Genomic DNA, 18,251 nt, shown 5'->3' on the forward strand with positions numbered 1-18,251 from the left:
TCACCTGTTTTTGAGTGGCTGGGAGCAGTTGAGCAAAACAGGTGTTAGGTCCAGTCCGTCTAGGATTCGATCATCAGGAGGGTTGATGCCAGCGAGAACCAGACTAGTGGTGAACAGGTCCATGACATTGGCCAACTGGAAGTTCACCTATAGACAAGAGAAGAAAATAAACGGGTCTAGTAAAATAAGATGTTCCACACACACACAGAAAAGCATGTTTGTTTGAGGACCATCCACAGAGAAACACACTACTAGAGTTTTGTCTTTTGATCGCTTGTTCACATCTTTCACGGGTTCTGAAATGTCCTCCTTGATGACTGAAGTCCTTGAAATCAAGAATGAGCTGTGGCAACATGCTAACAATGCACAGTCATGACAAGCATTCGTTCCATGTGTGGTTGTGTGTACACACGCAGGAAAAGAGATGCATTTCAACAGCCTCCACTCTAACCTCTGCATGCAGGTTTATTATTACAACTCCAAAATGCTTCTCTTTCTAAATTAGTTTTGGGAGGGAAAAAAGGGGGAAAAAAGGAGGAGCAAAAAAAAGAGGAAAGGAAAGGAAGTAGAGAGAGGACAAGACATTGGCGAGAAGGTGGCTGAAGCTAGAGCGAGCTGGCGTTTTATCTCCTTCTCCCAGTCCCAGTGAAAAGCGTTATTTTATTTATAAACTTTGAACTATTTTGAGATAAAATGCCATTTTTTCGCTGTCATCCTTGATCTTCCGTTCCATTCTCTCCTGAGCGAGCCTTAGAGGGAGACGGCACGCTCACAATCAGATAGCGCTATCAGCCCTCTGCAGCTGCACCGCCATGTGCCGCTGTGCTCCTATCGGCAGCCAGCACACATACAGGCGTACACACAAGCTCCTAAGCACTGAAATGAATTCCCCTTTTCTTCTGTATCCACAGAACTAGCCACAGAAAGGGCTCTGCAATGCACTCCATGATCTATCTGCACATCCAGACGCTCTTTCTCTCTTTCGTGCGCGCGTACACAAACATGGAGAGATTTGGTCCTTTATTTCATTTTTCTTTTTTTTTTTAAGTCCCTCTAATACAGACACACACAGACCGTTAAAGAAGACAGGACAAAAGGACAAGAGGAGAAGCAGCACTGACATTTAGTTGGGAATAACTTGCGTCTCCAAAAACTGAAAGTTTAAAACTCGGACTGGTCTGACAGAGTTTATCTCACGAGTTGCCATCTTTTATTTCCTCCCTTATTAGCTCTGCTCTCTTTTGCAGTCTAAGTTGGGGGGGTTTTTCAAATCACCCTTTGTTCTTTTCTCTTTTGTCCCACTCTTTGCTCCCTATTAATGTCACATTCTCCTGTTTTCTCCATTGTAAGCAGTGTTTATCTGAGGAGGCAGTGCTTCTATCCCCATCTCTGCCACTCTGCCAGTGTGTCTGCAGCCTGATAACCCACCGAAGGGGATTGCGATGCTCAACGATGTTGTGGCACTGTCAGCCCACCCACCTCCCAATCTCTGTTCCTGTAGCCACCATGCAGCCCCTCACCTGCCCTCAGGCACAGGGAGAATGCTTCAGAGCACCCGTGCGCCCTCATCTCAGATCTGCTCCTTCCATCCTCCAAAATATACAGTAAGTGAATGACTAATCAAAAACATTCACCTGCACTCAGACTCGTGTCAGTTTAATTGAGTCATCACTCATATTCATTCACTGATAACAGGCTTTATTTTCTATTAATAGGCATGGAAATACCAAGCTCATGTAAACGAAGCCAATGGAGAAACCCCACAAAACCTGCAGTTCTGAGTCAATCCCCGTGGACTGCCATATTAACATCTCTAACTTTCTAGCTAAATTTAATATGTGAACAGGCTGATAACTGTATGCAGGATGTGTCTGAACTCGCCTGTTTGAACTGTATCAAGGCCTAAAGCTATGCTCTATCTACAGCCAACCAGTCTGCTGTCTATCTGCTGGGTTTAACCTCCACCAGTTCAACTCACTGAACTGGATCTCTTGACTGTTTTAATGTTTGTGCCATCTGGAGTTTTTAATGTGGTCACCTTAAGGTAACTGTTGTTGTGATTTGGCGCACTATCAATAAAAATAAATTAAACTAAATTAAAATTCTGGTATCGCATGTTCTTTATAAATAATAATAAATAAATAAACCAAGATGACAGCAGACACAATGCTAACTGTTGAAATAGTATTTTTGTCTCCAATTCCCAAATGCTCCAAAAACTTTCTCCTGTGTTCTGTGTTGGGTCACTACAATAAACCTAATAAATCCCCCCATTTAAGAAAAGCTTGCCAGCTTGGTAACTTGTCTCCAGAATTTTGTTCAGAGGGTTTACAGACTTTTCAAAGTACCCATCAACAGAGATTTGAAAAGACTACAAAATAAAGACAGGGGGACAATCTTGTATCTGTTATCCTTCCTCCCAAGTGACACAAAGTGATAAATCCAGAGCTATAGAGCACAGTAACTCCAGCACAATAGCCTTGTCATCACATCCCTGGATATTTCAGGATCTACAGTCCCCTTTCTACTAAAACTCGAGTCAAGTCATTACAACTACACACACACACACACACACACACACACACACACACACACACACACACACACACACACACACACACACAGGTGTTTTAAGGTTAGAAAGCTCTCTCTCATTCAAACAAACGTGCACATATAGTTGTGTGGAGCTAACAGAAATTACACCGACATGTTCTGCACCCTTGCATGTGCATATAGAGGCACACTGGTCAATTAGAACATGGCACAGGTGCAGGCAAAGCCTTACAAACGCTAAAACCATCCTGGCAGTGTGGCAGTGCTGCAATCTTTAGCACTCTTCCCCCTTTTCTCTTTTCTACACCAGCCACCTCTTTTACTTCTTCCTTGCCTCTTTCCCTCCAACCCCCCCACCCCCTCCCGTTCCTTTATCCTGAGCGCCTGGCATATTCAGATACTGAAGTCCTCATTACGGCTCAATCCAACCTCAGCAAACACACAAACAGATTAGCCGCTTAAGACGCTCCCAATCCCCCTCTCCCTCGCTACTCTGCTGTGCTATCAGGCCCCAGCACAACCCTGTGAGATGAGCCAGGGGCAAGGCTTACTGCAGACTGCAGCCTCCGCTTGCTCCTCCACAAAATCCCTCTGCGTCACAGCCCCGTGTCACAGCTGCCCCTAATACAATTAAAAGTCATTTGCAGAACGCACAGGCTTAGGGGATCACAGTGTGGGTGGGGGGTTAAATTGGGGAATGTGAGGAGGGGGGGTTGGGGCATTAATTCCAGAAATATTTTAGGAAACAGTAGAAAAAGGCTCCCACTTGCTTTGTGGCCAAAATCACAGTCTGGCTTTCTGGAGTTCGGCTCTGTTTGACAGAAGCTGGACACAGTCGGGATTAATTGACGCCAGTGGATCAAATTGTGTATGTGTAAATAGCTAATTGATACATAAACAAAAAAACAATGATTGTTTGAAAGAGAGAACGAGTAAAATAATTCCTTTATACATAACTTGCTTCACATTTTCAGCTCCTGGTACAATCTGATTGGCAGAAAGTCAGGGAACAACAAAGCATAGAATAATAAGCTGTCCTCTGGGTGCCTGGACTAAGATTAGACTAGCCTCTCGAGAGCACGTGTTGTATTTTATTGTGGGGTTTTTCATGCTTTATTTGGCAAAAGCTCTAATGACTGGGGCTTTCTTACTGAGCCTTCTTTGATGTGCCCAGGCCACCAAGCAATGGCAGGCTCCCTCATGCCTCCCTCAAAGGTGGTCTCCTTCCCACAGAGGAAGGGTCCGTTGCTGCCACCTGAGGAGTCAAAAACCACAAAAACACCTGCATCAATCACACGGGACACAAAAGCGAGTCAGAATTAGATTTTAAAAAAAGCACTTTGTTTATGAAATAATTGCCTACTTTCATTGGGGCCAGACATAACAGCTGCACCGTTGTCTGAGGTGAAGAAGACAAAGGTATTATTGTCAATACCAAGAGTTCGCAGCCACTTCAAAATCTGACCGATGCTGTAGTCCAGCTCCATCACCGCATCGCCATAGCTGCAGCACAAAGGCAGATCACGTTTTTCACCTTGATACAATCATTTATAACCACTTGCATGACATTGTCTTTGCGTCAATAGGAGAGTCAGCAGGATAAAATGTACCGGCCTCGCTGGCTCTTCCCTAAGAAGCGTTTGGAGGCATAGACGGGTGCGTGAGTGGCATCGACTGCCCAGTAGAGGAAGAAGGGCTGCTGAGCTTTAGTTTGACGAAGTATGAAGTCAAGACCTTCCTGCAGAGGTGGAAGAATACGTCATTACACTGAGAATACAAAAGCCAGGAGACTTACTGCAGCCTCTTTCACAGCATTGCAGTTAAGGTAAGAAGAATTCTCTTTCTCACTCACTAAACACTCAAACAGTGTTTTCAAGTAAAGCAGTGAGTCAGACAAGCCTTCAATAAAACCGCCTCCAAGCAGAGAGCATGGAGTTCAGTTTTTGTTTAAACTGTTTTAGATAGAGACTCATCAGCCTTCTTAGGTATTGTTGTACTAAGGAGTCTCCAACGTGTTGTCTAGCCTGTTGAAATCAACAAAAGCAAACTGAGGAACATCTCTTGATACAATGCAAAACAGTTTCAACAGTTTCAACAAAAACACACATTCTAACTGTCATGTAGGCACAATACTGTATTGTAGTTTTAGCAGTTTATTAACACTGAAACACTGAAAACTGAGCTTGTAACCCAGGAAAAGGATGGTTACAATTAATCTAAAACGCTTTGCTAACTACATTTCAGACACTTACATTTGCACCAATTGTTCTTTATTACAAAAAGAGACAATCGTTTTGCACACAGATAAATATTTTACAGTAGATGACTGCAAATTTGCCAGTTATCCAAACAAAACTTAACAGTTACAAAAAGAAATCTGATTTTTGCTTAATGTTCACCAAGTTTTAAGACATGCTGCCTTTCACAGGACCGCCCTCTTCCAGTGATGACACACCCTTCCAACATGCAGTGTGTCTCTGCATGCTGGTTTTGATCATGTTCCAAACTGAATGGGAAGGACTGCCGCAGCAGAGATAATCAGTGCACTTCCTCTGGTTAAATTACAGTAATTATTAAAGGCCAGAATTAGGCTTTACCTGCATTCATTATTTATTTTCAATTATATGTTTTTAATTTTTTCATATTTGGGTGAGCCAAGGTAAAATTCTGTATTCTGGCAGGCAGTAACATTTTGTCCCCGCCCTATGAGAGCTGGGATAGGCTCCCAGAAGACAAAAGGTGGGTTAACAAGTTGCTAGTTTAACACAGGCAGGACCGTTCTGTCAACTGCTTTACAAAACATTGCATCAAAATGTGATGTACCTGGTATGAGTATGTCACACTGAGACAGCAACAACAGCTGATCCTTCGCTTACCATCAGGTAGATCTGTGTGAGGTTTGACTCTCCAGTCTCTCTGTCAATCTTAAAGTCCTCATAGAATCTGAAAAAAATAACAAATGTATACATTTCATTGACAACACCTTCGTCCCATCTGAATAATAGCTAAGGTCAAGCTGGTCTATTTATCGTCTGTGTTAAAAAAAGATTTAGCAGTAACCTGATTGTGTCATCAGTCTGCCTCCAAACTGACTGAAACTACTGTGGACTATGTGATTAGGAGAAAGGAAGTAAATTTCCCTCCTGTTGAGGGTGTTTGCAGGAAATTTTGGTGAAAGCCATATTTGGGAAGTGTCAGCGAAGCTGAGCAGAGGGAACTGTTATGAGGCGCTGCTGAAGCGTGGCGCGGCAAACAGAGAAGCAGTGACAGGCATCTCTTTCTTACGCTTCACTTCCTCCAGGTGTCCTCGCACACAGCCAACGCAACCTGCCGTCTCTTGAGGGCATGTGTGTGTCTCCCTGTATATGTGCCTACGTGTGTGTGTGCTTCTGTCCAGGGCCCAGGTATGCAGTGCTGATTAAACCCATGGCTAAGCGAAAAACACGCCCGGCTGCCAGTTCCAATGACCCTGAATACACATATGGCTGTTTTGGGGAAAACAAATGGGCGGAAAATGGAATACACAAGCACAGCTGGTACAAAGAAGGAAGAAGGGCGGGGGGGAAGACACTCAACTCATCCTGAGGAGCAGACAGCCAAACTATTCCACTGAGTCATGGGGAAGGAGATTTGTATATAGATTTTCAGCCTTGCTGTGTGTTTGTGTGTGATATTACCTGCCGAGCATCTCAGAGTTGTTGTAGACAGGGATGTTTGGTATCGACTCGTCGTTATAAGGGCCAAAGTGGCAGTTTGGTGAACCAAACCATTCATCAAAACCGTTCTTCAGAGGAAGATACTGTGGTCTGTGGCCCAGGTGCCTATAGCGACAAATAAAGTGCATTCACACACTAAGATCAGTGTAGCTGAAGATCAACCCATATGTTTTTGTATATTTACTCCTAAGCCCTAGCTATAAAGTCAGATATTCTTGCCCTGATATTTTTTTTCTAAAGGCTGAATGCAGTTTTTTTTCTGTTTGGATGCAAATACTTACAGTTCTTCACAGTATACTATGTAGACAAATTTTCACATTTTAGAGGCTTAAAACTTGACACTGTGCATCTGCTTTAATGACTAACAAAATATGATGGTGGCATCAGGAAGACTTTGTTCTCATCTTAGCTGCACAGAAAGTCTATGTAATCTTACTTAAAGAAAAGAAGAAGAAATAAGAAAATAAACACTCTTTTTTGTATATTTGCAAATATACTGCACCATATACTTCCACCAGCACTCCTTCCACAACTGATCACTGCTCTCTAAACCTTCAGAGACTTTAAAACCTGAGAAAAGATAAAGAGCTCACCATTTCCCAACTATCTTGCTGACATAGCCCTTTGTCTTCAGCAGCTGGGGTAACAAAATCTCATCCTTGGATATACCTCCTACTATATCCTGTGGTGTGTATGCTGCAAAAAATAGATCCAGATTTAAGGTACTGAACTTTCCTTTGCTGCAACTATACTGTAAACTGCACAGTATAGATAATGCAGTGAGAAATCAGCAAGAAATTATTTGCACAATGCAAATGCACTCACTATTCCACTTTCCAAACTTCTAGGGAGACTTTTTAGACAAAAACAAAACAAAACAACTACCTTTCAATATATGTAACTAAATGGTTCTACAACCCAAGTCCCAACATGGGTATAAGACATTTAGAAAAATGTCCCCGGAGCACTTTCTTTAGCATATTTGGGCTCCACTGGCACATAAATGTGGAAAGTCTCATCCCACAATGCCTATGTCAATTTTAGATAGAAGCTTTTTATTGTAGATTTTGAAATAATGACTTAATTATTATTGTTAGTTAATAATTATTACTTCATTATTATTTAATTACTTCAGGTTTTTGTTAATATCTGTGTAAATAAGCTATTTCTTTTGTATACTTTTCGCCCTCGACTTTGTTTCTATTTATTTTATTGAGCTGTTGTTTTTCTTTTGGGATGAATAAATTATTTCTTCTTCCTCTTTGTCTCATTATTATTACATTTTGTCCAAACATGCTGTTATGTTGTGAAATAATTATCTAAGGACTGCAGCTCAAGATAGGGTGGCTGCAGTGCGCTTGTCTGGGTTTAACACCAAGCTGCAGAACTAAACCAGTGAGCAACAAGGACGAACAGCAAGAGGAAGTGAAGTACAAGAGCTGTCTTACTGAATGATCTATGCTTAAAAACTAAAATATTATATTAACAACCCCACCCGTCGCATATCTTTTAGTCTATTTTATATTGTAACTAAGAAACTCACTACAAAGTAAGCCTTTTTTTATTATTAATAATATTTTCATATCGGACTGTATTTAAAAGATAGCTCTACCCCCTATGACATCTGTCCATTTTTGGACTCCTGATTTGAAGCCTCCAAGCTATTGGCTATTTAAACTAATGCAGTGGGCATTGGGGTGGCTCCGTGGCTCTGACTGAAAAACCAGGTGATGTAACTGATGTAAGTGGGACTTTAGGCTATAATTAACTTCAATTATTAACATTAATTATTAACATCTTCGGAACATCTGTTTTCAGCAGCAGGAAACGTTGCATCAAAGTGCAGGTCAAGTCTTAGTTCTGAGAATTTTGATATGTTCGCTTTTCTTCATTGCAACCACCACATGCTCAGTCATTCACCACTTAAACATGCAGACACACACATGCACAAATACACATACATTTGAACACACACCTTATCTATCGCATCCAGAAAATACAATACTATCTGAAATCTTTTTACCTCCTACTAATGTAAGAAAGCTGTCCAAGAAGGCAGACCAAAGTTTCAGTTGAGGTTGTGTGTGTACCTTTTTTGTTATTAGTGTATTTGTGATTAGAACTGAAGCTATCATTTTATTTTAGTAATCGAGTAATCTATTGATTATTGTATTGATTAATCGAGTAATTGGATAAGAAATACTTTTGCTTTGTTAATGAGCAATAATAAATTGGAGGGGCTGGAGGCTAGTTTTTTGTGCTTCTCTTAACAGATGTTAATATGGTGCATGATGGTAGAATTTTAATGTATTATATAAATATTAATGTATTAATATTAATTAACACAATATTTAATATTATTTCACTATCAATCTGAAAAATGTCACAAAAGTTTTGTAATTAATATGGTCTAGGTCACCTGATGCCCCCCTTTAGACTCACCCCTGTCTGCTGCAGGTATCACTGCATGGAAAATAGGACGGCTGCTGTCAGCCAACAGGAAGCTGTATAATTTAAACAGTCTGGTATCAGGCTAAGTTAACAGTTCATCTGCATATTTTAATACAAATTCTGGAGGCTTACTGCTGATCTTTCATTGTGAAGAAAAATGGCAGTGGATGTAGCAGGTACAAAGTTTTCTCATCGGGTTATTTAATAAAATATTTTCTTTAAAAATTATTTTATTTTAATATAGCGTGTAAATACACTGAATTTTTTGTAATATTTGTTATTTCTCATTAATAAGACAAAACTAGTTATCATCTTATTACCTGATGAATCCATGGAACAGTCAATAATCAATTCAAACTATCAAAAGATGCAGCCCTAGTTTAAAGTTTTTTAATATTCAGAGACCATGTTTTATTTACAGTCTACACATCAGACAAACCTATTATGTGTTTATTTGTTATGCTATGTAAATATACCAATACTGAGGCTTTTTTCTTTCATCTTATCTGGACGCAAACATGTATAATAGTTATAAGGCATTAGCAGCAGAGCCTTTTTCTAACCGTGTGTGAGGTACTGGTGAGTAACAATGTGCATTCAGTCTTTTACCACATTTATGGCTTGCTTAATCACATCAAGCTTGCTCTGTCATGGCCTTTGCCACACAGTTGCAAACATTTTGGACATGTTGGCTTCCTGCTCTAAACACAGTTAAGAAAAAAAAAATGTTGCTTGCATGATCGAGACAAGTTTTCATGCTCATTTATTTTTCACACTTATCCAGACTTTGACATTGCTAAAAATGAAAATCCATAATATTGCACAGTGCTTATGAACCCTGTACAAAGACATTACCGTTTCTGGCATGGGCATTAGTAGTGTAGAAACCATTTCTGATGGGCAGCCTCCCGGTGAGAAGTGCAGCTCGAGCTGTGGAAAAATAATGATGTCATTAGACGAGTTGAGTATGCATTTTACTTTTCTGACACACAGATAGAGTGAAATGTGCTCCAATGGAAATGGCCCACATTGAGATTATAAATGGTTTACTGTCTAGCTAGTATTTTGGATAAACTCTTAAATGCAATAAACAAATACAGTTGCCATTATAAAATGGTGCCTCCAGAGTGATGTGTACATTAGCTTATTGCGAATTTGTTTTGTGCAACTACTGACGTCCTCTTTTAGTTAATATTAACAATGCTGAGTGTGTGGACATTTGAAAAAACGTTTCTTGAGAAATGCAAGCGCATTGTCATTAAAATTACCAAACTGGTGATGTTGCAGTAACATTTATGATTTTCTGTATACTCTGTTTTGCACAACATATTTTATAATATTTAAAAAATAAAGGTTCTGTGATACATGTATACTTTCAATCTGTAAATCAGTTGGTCTTTCAAAACGTTAAAAATGCACAACTGATCAATTCAGTTCAGTTGTATTTATATAGACCCAAATCACAATCACCTCAAGGTGATTTTTATTGTAAGCACTTGGTGACAGTGGGAAGGAAAAACTCCCTTCTAACAGGAAGAAACCTCCAGCAGAATCAGGCTCAGGGAGGCGCAGCCATCTGGCATGACTGGTTGGGGGTTAAAGGGAGGAAGACTGGAAGGAAAGAAATTATATTATCCACTAAAACAAGAAATGCCGGTTTATGTCAGTGTTACATCATCTGCTGACTTACAGGGGGAGCAGAGAGGGTTGGCAGTGTAGAAGTTTGGTAGGAGCATCCCTTCAGCTGCCATGGCATCCAGAGTAGGGGTTTCTTTAGAAGGCTGGCCAAACACCCCCAAGTCCCCCCAGCCCATCTGAACAGTAGAGGGAAGTTTATTACTCACTCCATACATATGCAGTCACATTTAGATTAGAGTTTACAGCCTGCTGTTTACATGAAGTAAAGGTGAATAAGTTACTTGAATAACAGCTGCAGCCAGCACAGAACGACCCGAATAAAACCTCACAGGTTTAACGAGAAATATGCAGCTCAGCCTGTCACTTACAGTACTGCAATCTGAGGTAAAATTGTAACTAAACATACAAACAAATAGAAGAAAGAAGAAGAGAAAAACTCACGTCATCCATGAGCATGATGATAATGTTTGGAGTTGGAGCGTTTGGTAGGTTTTTTGTCCAGGAACAACATATTATTGCTCCAAAAAAAGTTATCAGAGTTAGAGCAACCATTCTTCCCATGGCTGTGCAGAAGTCATATGAGCCTCCGCTACAAGGAAGTGTTTTGTTTGTCTTCGTGCAAGTTTTCAGCGCAATATTTGCGCATACCTGAAACAGCCATTCTTAAGATGTTTGCTAGGATTTATTTACAGTTCACTGAAATCGCTTCATCTTTTTCTAGTTTAATTTCTCTTATATATGACTACGGTAGCTTTATATAGTGTTATTAAATAAACAAAAAAATAGCTTTTTGGAGTATGCTGCATTCAATGACTGCTGATAAATCTGACTGTCACGAAATTAAATTTCAAAATATTCGGATAAATAACAAAAAAACTAATCTCATAAAATAGAATTTAGCTTACAAATGGAAATATTACTATATAAAGATTATAAGTCAACTATTTAAGCACACGGTATATACATCATACAGGAAAAACTGGCATTCAATAGGGGGCTGCTTTCTACTCCTGCTTTACGGGTTATAACTGAATGCAACGTATCACGTGACCGCATCTGACAGCTCACAAGATGAACACTAACATGGCGGTGTGCATAGCTGTGATCGCAAAAGAGGTAATGATTGTTGTTATATATCACAGGTTTTATTTCCGTGTTGTGGCCATAGGTTAACCTTATATTGATAGACGTATCTAAGCACATGTTAGCTTTGTCTGAACGCTGTAAGGTCGGCAAGTTTAAATGCACCAACATGGCTATCGCCTAGCATTAGCTAGATTACCTGCTGTTACAGTTTTCTGAATCTTTCCCGAGCAAGTGCTACAAAGACGATGCCTTTAATGGGTTTTTTCTTGTTCTTCTCTACATTTGTATGTGTTTTTGGCAGAATTACCCGCTATATATCCGCAGTGTTCCCACTCAAAATGAGCTGAAGTTTCACTACACAGTACACACCTCTCTGGATGTGGTGGAGGAAAAGATCTCAGCTGTGGGCAAAGCCTTGGGAGACCAGAGAGAGCTGTACCTGGGTCTGCTTTACCCAACAGAGGACTATAAAGTGTATCCTTTACTTTTAAGTAATTTTACTGTTTGTTTTGGTGGGAGCTATCCGTGTACTTACATCACGTTTCTTTCACTAAGGATAGAGTATGATCTCACCTTTATGGGCTCAAAATGTGGTCATAAATATTTTGTACTTGTAAAAAAGATTTGTATGTGTAAAAAAAGATTTGTGTGCGTAAAAAAGATTTGTGGGTGCGTAAAAAAGATTTGTGTGTGGACTTAGAAAAAAAACCCTGCAAGTTACAAGTACGGATTTTTGACCCTATTTTTCTTCCCTTCATCTGATTGGTCAATGTCATGTCAATCACAAATGTAACAATCCAATCAGAGAACAGATGGGTTTGGCTGTCGAGGGGCGCTTTTTTTGAACTGCAGGTCTTTGAAGGGAATAAATGCCCTTTTACATGCCAACCCAGCGTTTTCCTTCATCACCACGAAGGAAAACAGTCTGTGGTCGTCCGAGTTTGGTGATTTTTGTGTCACAGGTCTACGTGTTTAATACAGGGACTTCCACAGCCTTTTCAACAGCGCTGCGGACCGCGGGGTGGGGGCGGGCAGTGTTTTGGAAATGACAGTCTTCATTACAAAGCTTTCTTCGTTATGAATTAGCATACATGTTTTTATTGAACATTTGAAGAACCAGCAAAAAAAACAAACTCTTGTAGAGGACATAAAGTCAGAGATAGAAAAGACAAGGAGCAGGTGCATCTAGTACAGGTAGAGCTGCTGCAAAAACCCACAGAGCCCAGCAGCCAGCGTAACAAATTCTGGATCCTTTGCTTTTAGTTAGCAGTTAGCATTAGCAGCACATCCTGCGTCCGATGTGAAAGGACTTTTATGCTGCGCACTGTGACTCACAGCAATGGTCCTGGGTCAGCCCTGACTTTGTGTTAAACTAATCCTAAAGTAATAATGGTATTTCTAACCACTGATATACCACAACTTTTTCCTTTCAACAGCTACTGAAAGTTAGGGGACCTAGCTGCTATCGGATATTTATATAGCGATCCTCCAGCTTCAAACTGTATCACCCTTCAAGGACCTGCAGTTCAAAAAAGCGCCCCTCCGACAGCCAAACCCATCTGTTCTCTGATTGGATTGTTACATTTGTGATTGACATGACATTGACCAATCAGATGAAAGGAAGAAAAATAGGGTCAAAATCCGTACTTGTAACTTGCAGGGGTTTTTTTCTAAGTCCACACACAAATCTTTTTTACGCACACAAATTTTTTTACACATACAAATCTTTTTTACGCACACACAAATCTTTTTTACACATACAAAATATTTATGACCACATTTTGAGCCCATACACCTTAGACTAATTATCTTATTACATAAAATATAAATAAACCATTACTCTTCAAAATAGTGTACAGAAGTATTTGGCCACGCCCATTTCTTTATATTTTGCTGGGAAAATCCTAACAAGCTATTAATAAGTCAGTATTTTGTATGACCGCGTTTATTCTTCATCAGAGCCTGAACTCTTAGACAACCTTTCTTGTAATCATCTTTAAACACTTTTCCACCAAAACCATTTCAGATGACCGTGTGGCAAATAATGGGTGGATCCATGCTGAAATCCTTATAAACCAGACTTCCAGATTCTTCTCTTATCATTCTACAAAAGCAGAAGTTGTCTTAGCTGGAATGTTTGGTCTCAATGTTTCCTGAAGAAAACACAAGTATCCTTGACTTGTAAAATAGATATGGGTATGTGACCAACTCCAAGGTGAAATTTGTAATTGTTGTTGACTCATCAAATACATCTTTGCGGGATAATGAAATAAGAAGTGTAAGTTGAGTTTGCTAAGCATCTACACATTTTCAAACAGAGCTGGATTAAATAGAATCCTGATGACAATTAACCTTACATTTCAAAGTTTAGGATGCACTGTACACAACTAGAACACAATACTTGATTACGTCTTGTCGAGATGAACATAATCAACTTTTTGGGACTTAATTGGAACATTTCTGTACAACGGACGCTGGTTTCATTTTCAGATGTTCAGGAAGTTGCACAACTCGTTTACTGACGTTATGTGTAACCCGTTCCACAATCCTGGAGACACCATTCAATCCAAGTGAGTATACACTGATGTTGCATTTGATGTCCCCCATTTATACAGTGATGTTTAACCAATAATCGATCCTCCTCCAGGGCCTTCGATGGGATTGTTTCTGGAATGATGGTACAAACTGCCTGATGAATCTTTTACCCAGTCTGCTGATCCTCCACTGTACATACACACCCTTTATTTTATTTACTTGTTTCTTTAATTATGAAATACAACTGTAATAAAACTGAACTGTTAGACATCACTGTGTGTTATTTTACTACAAGTGGAACACCAGATCATTTTTATTTATTCACATACATAGCAAAGAACTTAAGTTATACATAAGGGGAAAATTTGTAGATTACATTGCAGGCAGCAACACAAAACATTCGTCAATTTGTAAAAACAGAGATGCAACTGCATAACATTTCGAGGATTGTCCCATGCATTCACAGCAACTTAAGCTAATAAAGCGACATCTCTGAATTATGCACATCTCACCTTCATCACTGTGGTCATTTATGCACCTCTCATAATTACCAACTTGATAATGGATGGAAGAATGTTTAAAATGACTTGTGTCACTTCTATCCTCCAACTTTATGCTGCGGGTAGACCTAGCGCTGCTGGGGGTAGTGCTGTCCACTCGACCCTGCCCCTAACTCCTCTGATGGTGGCGTGATAAGCAGCAGACATGGGTAACGTTTAGATGTCTGCTCATGGTAGTCCATGTGTCCCCACTGTCTTTTCCCCACTGGGGCTCCTCCGTAGTAAGGGTGGGGTGTTTGATGTTGTGGCCTGTTCGACTGGTAACGGAACCTGCCTCGAGAGCTGTTATGGTATCGGGGTGGACGGTAGCCACGACCTCTGCCTCTGGAGTGGGCGCCTCTGTGCCCTCCTCTATCAGTGGTGCTGATGCCTGGCATGTTAGTCCTCTTGGGCATTACCTGCAAGACAAAGGAGGCTCTTTACTGGTTAGGACTAATTTGGTTAAAAAGACAAACACTGAACACACCCAAGACCCTTTGGTGTTCTATTTTCACTTCCAAACAGGAAGTGGGGTTATGTCCAGTATGCATGTACAACAAATGTACTGAGATTTGACTGGCATTATTGTGCACCTGAAATCTGCACGTATTCGGGGGGGGGGGGACAAAAACACCCCAAAAAAACCAAAAAAACAATGTACCCCCTCACCTTTAATACTCTTCCTCTGAACAGAGTCTCATGCAGTCCAATGGCACTCTGTACAGAATCTCGATCGGAGAACTCAATGTAAGCAAAGCTGTGAAGATAAGAAAAGATAAAAAGCACCAATTAGATATGGAGCCAACCTTCATGTAGGTGTATGCTATGATCAAACAATGTTAGGCAGCAAAAAAATAAAATAAAATATAGATATATAAATACAGACTGAACCCACCCCTTAGGATGGCCGGAGAACCTGTCACACAGAATGGTTACTCTGTTGACAGGACCACAGCCATTGAAGTGGATCTCCAACTCATCTGCAGTGGCTCCATAGTCTACCTGAGATTTATTCAGTGTGTTAGACCAAAACTGTGACACCCCCCCAAAAATATCCAAGTGTAGAAATGAATGTTCCTTACATTTCCAACATAGATCGACCTGTTGTCTGCGTCTATCCTCTCCTCGGGAGTCATGTTGTAGAAAGGTCCTGTGGAGGAAACAGACTTTGTCCACTGCTTTTGCACATGCAACACAGGGAACGTGCAGTCTACATGAGTCATGCTAGATGAAACTAACAATGATTACATTCACCAATATTATCTCTTTGACAATACACATCTCAGTCTGGCTCTTCTCTGACTGCATCTCTGCTCAGAGCAGGAACCAAAGAGGAGGATGGGGGGGGAGAGACGCACAGAGGCAGAAAATAGCCACAGGCAGCGAGGAGGACACTTCTGGTTCTCTGGGGCTCACTGCTTCGTCTCATTGGGCAGTGATGAGGCACAACACTCGCAACCACTGTGAAGCGTCCCAGGTGTTGGCCAGATGGAGAAGAATGTGATTATCTCACCTGCCTGGAGGCTGTAATGCTACACACACCTGGCTAAAAATACACTGTTGAGGCTTCTTGCATGCATTTAGCTATGCAGCTATACAATGTGGTACAACAAAGCACCGCTCCACAGATGAGATGCAAGCTGTCTCACCAGACTGAGGGCTGCTGGTCAGGAGCTGCATGTCCACTGCATCACACCTCTCCTCCTCCTTCAGTCTTTCCGATTCTTCTTCCATCTCCAGCTCCTGCACCCTGGCCTTGATGGCCAGCAGCTCCTGTGATACAACCAAAAAAGTAAACTTGAAGAAACTTTGGACTAAAGTAAGACGCTCAGCAATGATTGCAAATTAAAAACTTTTAAACAGATGCAGAAACATTTGAATCTTATGGGTAGTAGTACAATTAGTGCTCTCCAACAGCGCCATTAAAACAAAATTAGACTTTTTTTTTTTATGTTCATTTGCAGTTTGAGGTTAGAGGCCGGACAGATTTTGTCAAAAGGTACATTGGCATCTTCTGGAGGCTAGAGGGCATTGCTTATTCCTACTGGGTTAACTTTAGTTGGGAACCTTCCCAGATTCACTGATCTGAAAGTAGGCTTGTTGTCTGACTTGTGATACAAAGATACTGATTTTTTTTTGTCCCTCCTATGTTCCCAATATCTACTGCATATTTACATATACATGAACTAATCTCCCTGAAAAAACAAACATGTTCAAATTGAGCTGTCCTGATATTTCTGGGCAGCAACGTAATCTAATCACGCCTGAAGTGCAGCACAAAACGTAGCTATAACCGCACTTAACCCGGACCTACAATGCGCCGAGTGGCCCAGCTTTTCACTCTGCATCTTAGATGTGGCTCAGTGGTGCTCTTATCACACAACGTTTGTCGGGGATATACAATACGACACTGCGTTTGCGCTCGTTTGCCTAGCGTGACGAGCTTGGTTTATTGCACCGCGTCGACATATAGCACACAAGCAAACAAATAACCCGTGTCAAACCTGCTTTTTGCCCACCGCCAGCACAATAATAGCCCATGCTCACCGGGTCCTCCGTGAATAGCTCTCCGATGGACTCGCCCTCGAGGTAGCCGTACTCCAGATGATTTTCCGCCATGCTTACTGCTCACACATAGCATCTGCAAAGCTGACTGCAGCTTGCCAAAACCGCCACAGAAAAATATCCCCGACAGGGAGGAACCCGGTGGACGGTCCGCAAACAAACGCGACTGCACAATTTGAGGTAACCTAATAGATATCACCTGTGAGTGAGGCGCATGGCGCGCGGGACTGATTGACAGACGAGCGCACGTGAGCGCGGTTTTTCTTTTGTGTGGAGGCTCTTCCTCTCAGTGGCGTACCTACTGTACGTGGGGGCCATGGCTGCCCCCTACACTACACACACACGCATACCTCACCACAGTTTACCCACATGAGTGAACTAGTAAAACTATAACTACAAAAAGCCTGTAAAATGATATTTGCGCATCCCATTCTTCATTGTAAAATTTGATTTATTTTATACATTTGAAATCACTAGAAGTTTCTAATAATGAGCTACACAGACCGCTAGACTCCCATTTTACATTTTTTTTTTAGCAGAAATGGGCATGTTTACTGCTTGGTTTTAAAAAATAAAGCTCTCTGTAGTTTATTTTTCCCTGATAATAACTGTATGTATAAACCACCCAATTCAACTTTATGTACGGGGGGCCCTTTGAGCAACACTTGGGTGTCTCTATATATCTGTCTTATAACTATAATTTTAGTTAATTTTAGTTACTGATCTGAAGTGAACCTCCTGACCTCTCTCTGTTGTTGGTGGCTTTTGGATTATTATAACTGTGATTATCTGTCGAAGCTTTCCATCCATACTCTCAAGCTTATCCAATTCAGGGTCACAGGGGGGCTGGAGCCTATCCCAGCTGCCATAGTTTGAGAGGCGGGGTGCACCCTGGACAGGTCAGACAGACAGACAGACAACAACTCAGACTCAGATTCACACCAGGGAAAAAACAGTTAACTAAGCCTGAAGAACTGCATGTCTTTGGACTGTGAGAGTACCCAGAGAGAATCGGGGAGCTCATGTAAACGCCACACAGAAAGCACCCATCCACATAGTGGATTCAAACATGGGACCTTTTGCTGTGAGGCAAGAGTGCTAACCAACAAAGCTTTCCTCTTTTAAATGTTATTTATAACCTATCTGTTTCAGAAGTCTGAAATCTGTC

The 18,251-nt window shown here is 41.0% G+C and overlaps 3 protein-coding genes and 1 long non-coding RNA gene across 5 annotated transcripts in view; 2 read left to right on the forward strand and 2 right to left on the reverse strand.

Annotated features, from left to right (window-relative positions):
• galns (galactosamine (N-acetyl)-6-sulfatase) overlaps positions 1-10,954 on the reverse strand; it is a 24,208-nt gene extending 13,254 nt beyond the window's left edge. The window contains exons 1-10 of the mRNA XM_005937179.3: positions 10,800-10,954; positions 10,411-10,534; positions 9,576-9,650; positions 6,863-6,965; positions 6,231-6,374; positions 5,430-5,496; positions 4,164-4,291; positions 3,917-4,056; positions 3,705-3,808; positions 5-147 (exon numbers count right to left, since the gene is read on the reverse strand). Coding sequence (XP_005937241.1) covers positions 5-147; positions 3,705-3,808; positions 3,917-4,056; positions 4,164-4,291; positions 5,430-5,496; positions 6,231-6,374; positions 6,863-6,965; positions 9,576-9,650; positions 10,411-10,534; positions 10,800-10,919 — 1,148 coding nt within the window. The 5' untranslated portion in view covers positions 10,920-10,954. The remainder of the gene's footprint in view (positions 1-4; positions 148-3,704; positions 3,809-3,916; positions 4,057-4,163; positions 4,292-5,429; positions 5,497-6,230; positions 6,375-6,862; positions 6,966-9,575; positions 9,651-10,410; positions 10,535-10,799) is intronic.
• Positions 533-2,102, forward strand: LOC102290951. The gene is made up of 2 exons (XR_316763.3): positions 533-1,604; positions 1,716-2,102. It is a non-coding gene; the product is annotated as an uncharacterized LOC102290951 (long non-coding RNA).
• A 437-nt stretch (positions 10,955-11,391) lies between the features above and the next one.
• Positions 11,392-14,247, forward strand: trappc2l (trafficking protein particle complex subunit 2L). 2 transcript variants are annotated; one of them, XM_005937180.2, is made up of 5 exons: positions 11,392-11,474; positions 11,746-11,918; positions 13,635-13,722; positions 13,935-14,014; positions 14,092-14,247. In XM_005937180.2, exons 1-5 carry the CDS (start codon positions 11,430-11,432, stop codon positions 14,135-14,137), a joined length of 432 nt encoding a protein of 143 aa, XP_005937242.1. In that variant the 5' UTR covers positions 11,392-11,429; the 3' UTR covers positions 14,138-14,247. The 2 variants fall into 2 exon arrangements, with proteins under 2 accessions (XP_005937242.1, XP_042076934.1); XM_042221000.1 differs by having other exon boundaries at positions 13,635-13,640.
• Positions 14,248-14,257: 10 nt separating this feature from the next.
• Positions 14,258-17,382, reverse strand: pabpn1l (PABPN1 like, cytoplasmic). The gene is made up of 6 exons (XM_005937181.3): positions 17,066-17,382; positions 16,168-16,291; positions 15,601-15,668; positions 15,414-15,520; positions 15,188-15,275; positions 14,258-14,937 (listed from the first exon to the last, which is right to left on the reverse strand). Exons 1-6 carry the CDS (start codon positions 17,135-17,137, stop codon positions 14,608-14,610), a joined length of 789 nt encoding a protein of 262 aa, XP_005937243.1. The 5' UTR covers positions 17,138-17,382; the 3' UTR covers positions 14,258-14,607.
• Between the last annotated feature and the right edge of the window lie 869 nt (positions 17,383-18,251).

Source organism: Haplochromis burtoni, unplaced genomic scaffold, assembly GCF_018398535.1.
Source record: "Haplochromis burtoni strain Fernald_Lab_line unplaced genomic scaffold, NCSU_Asbu1 Contig_59, whole genome shotgun sequence".
Taxonomy (NCBI): Eukaryota; Metazoa; Chordata; class Actinopteri; order Cichliformes; family Cichlidae; genus Haplochromis; species Haplochromis burtoni.

Bases quoted from the DNA above. Each gene is read 5' to 3' on its own strand.
- trappc2l (XM_005937180.2), top strand. From the start codon at position 11,430: ATGAACACTAACATGGCGGTGTGCATAGCTGTGATCGCAAAAGAG. The intron at 11,919-13,634 runs GTATCCTTTACT...CTTGTAAAATAG, and splicing joins CCAACAGAGGACTATAAAGT to ATATGGGTATGTGACCAACT. The intron at 13,723-13,934 runs GTAAGTTGAGTT...TTTCATTTTCAG, and splicing joins GGGATAATGAAATAAGAAGT to ATGTTCAGGAAGTTGCACAA.
- pabpn1l (XM_005937181.3), bottom strand. From the start codon at position 17,137: ATGGCGGAAAATCATCTGGAGTACGGCTACCTCGAGGGCGAGTCCATC. The intron at 15,276-15,413 runs GTGGGTTCAGTC...TTATCTTCACAG, and splicing joins TTCTCCGGCCATCCTAAGGG to CTTTGCTTACATTGAGTTCT. The intron at 14,938-15,187 runs GTGAGGGGGTAC...TTTGTCTTGCAG, and splicing joins TCAGAGGAAGAGTATTAAAG to GTAATGCCCAAGAGGACTAA.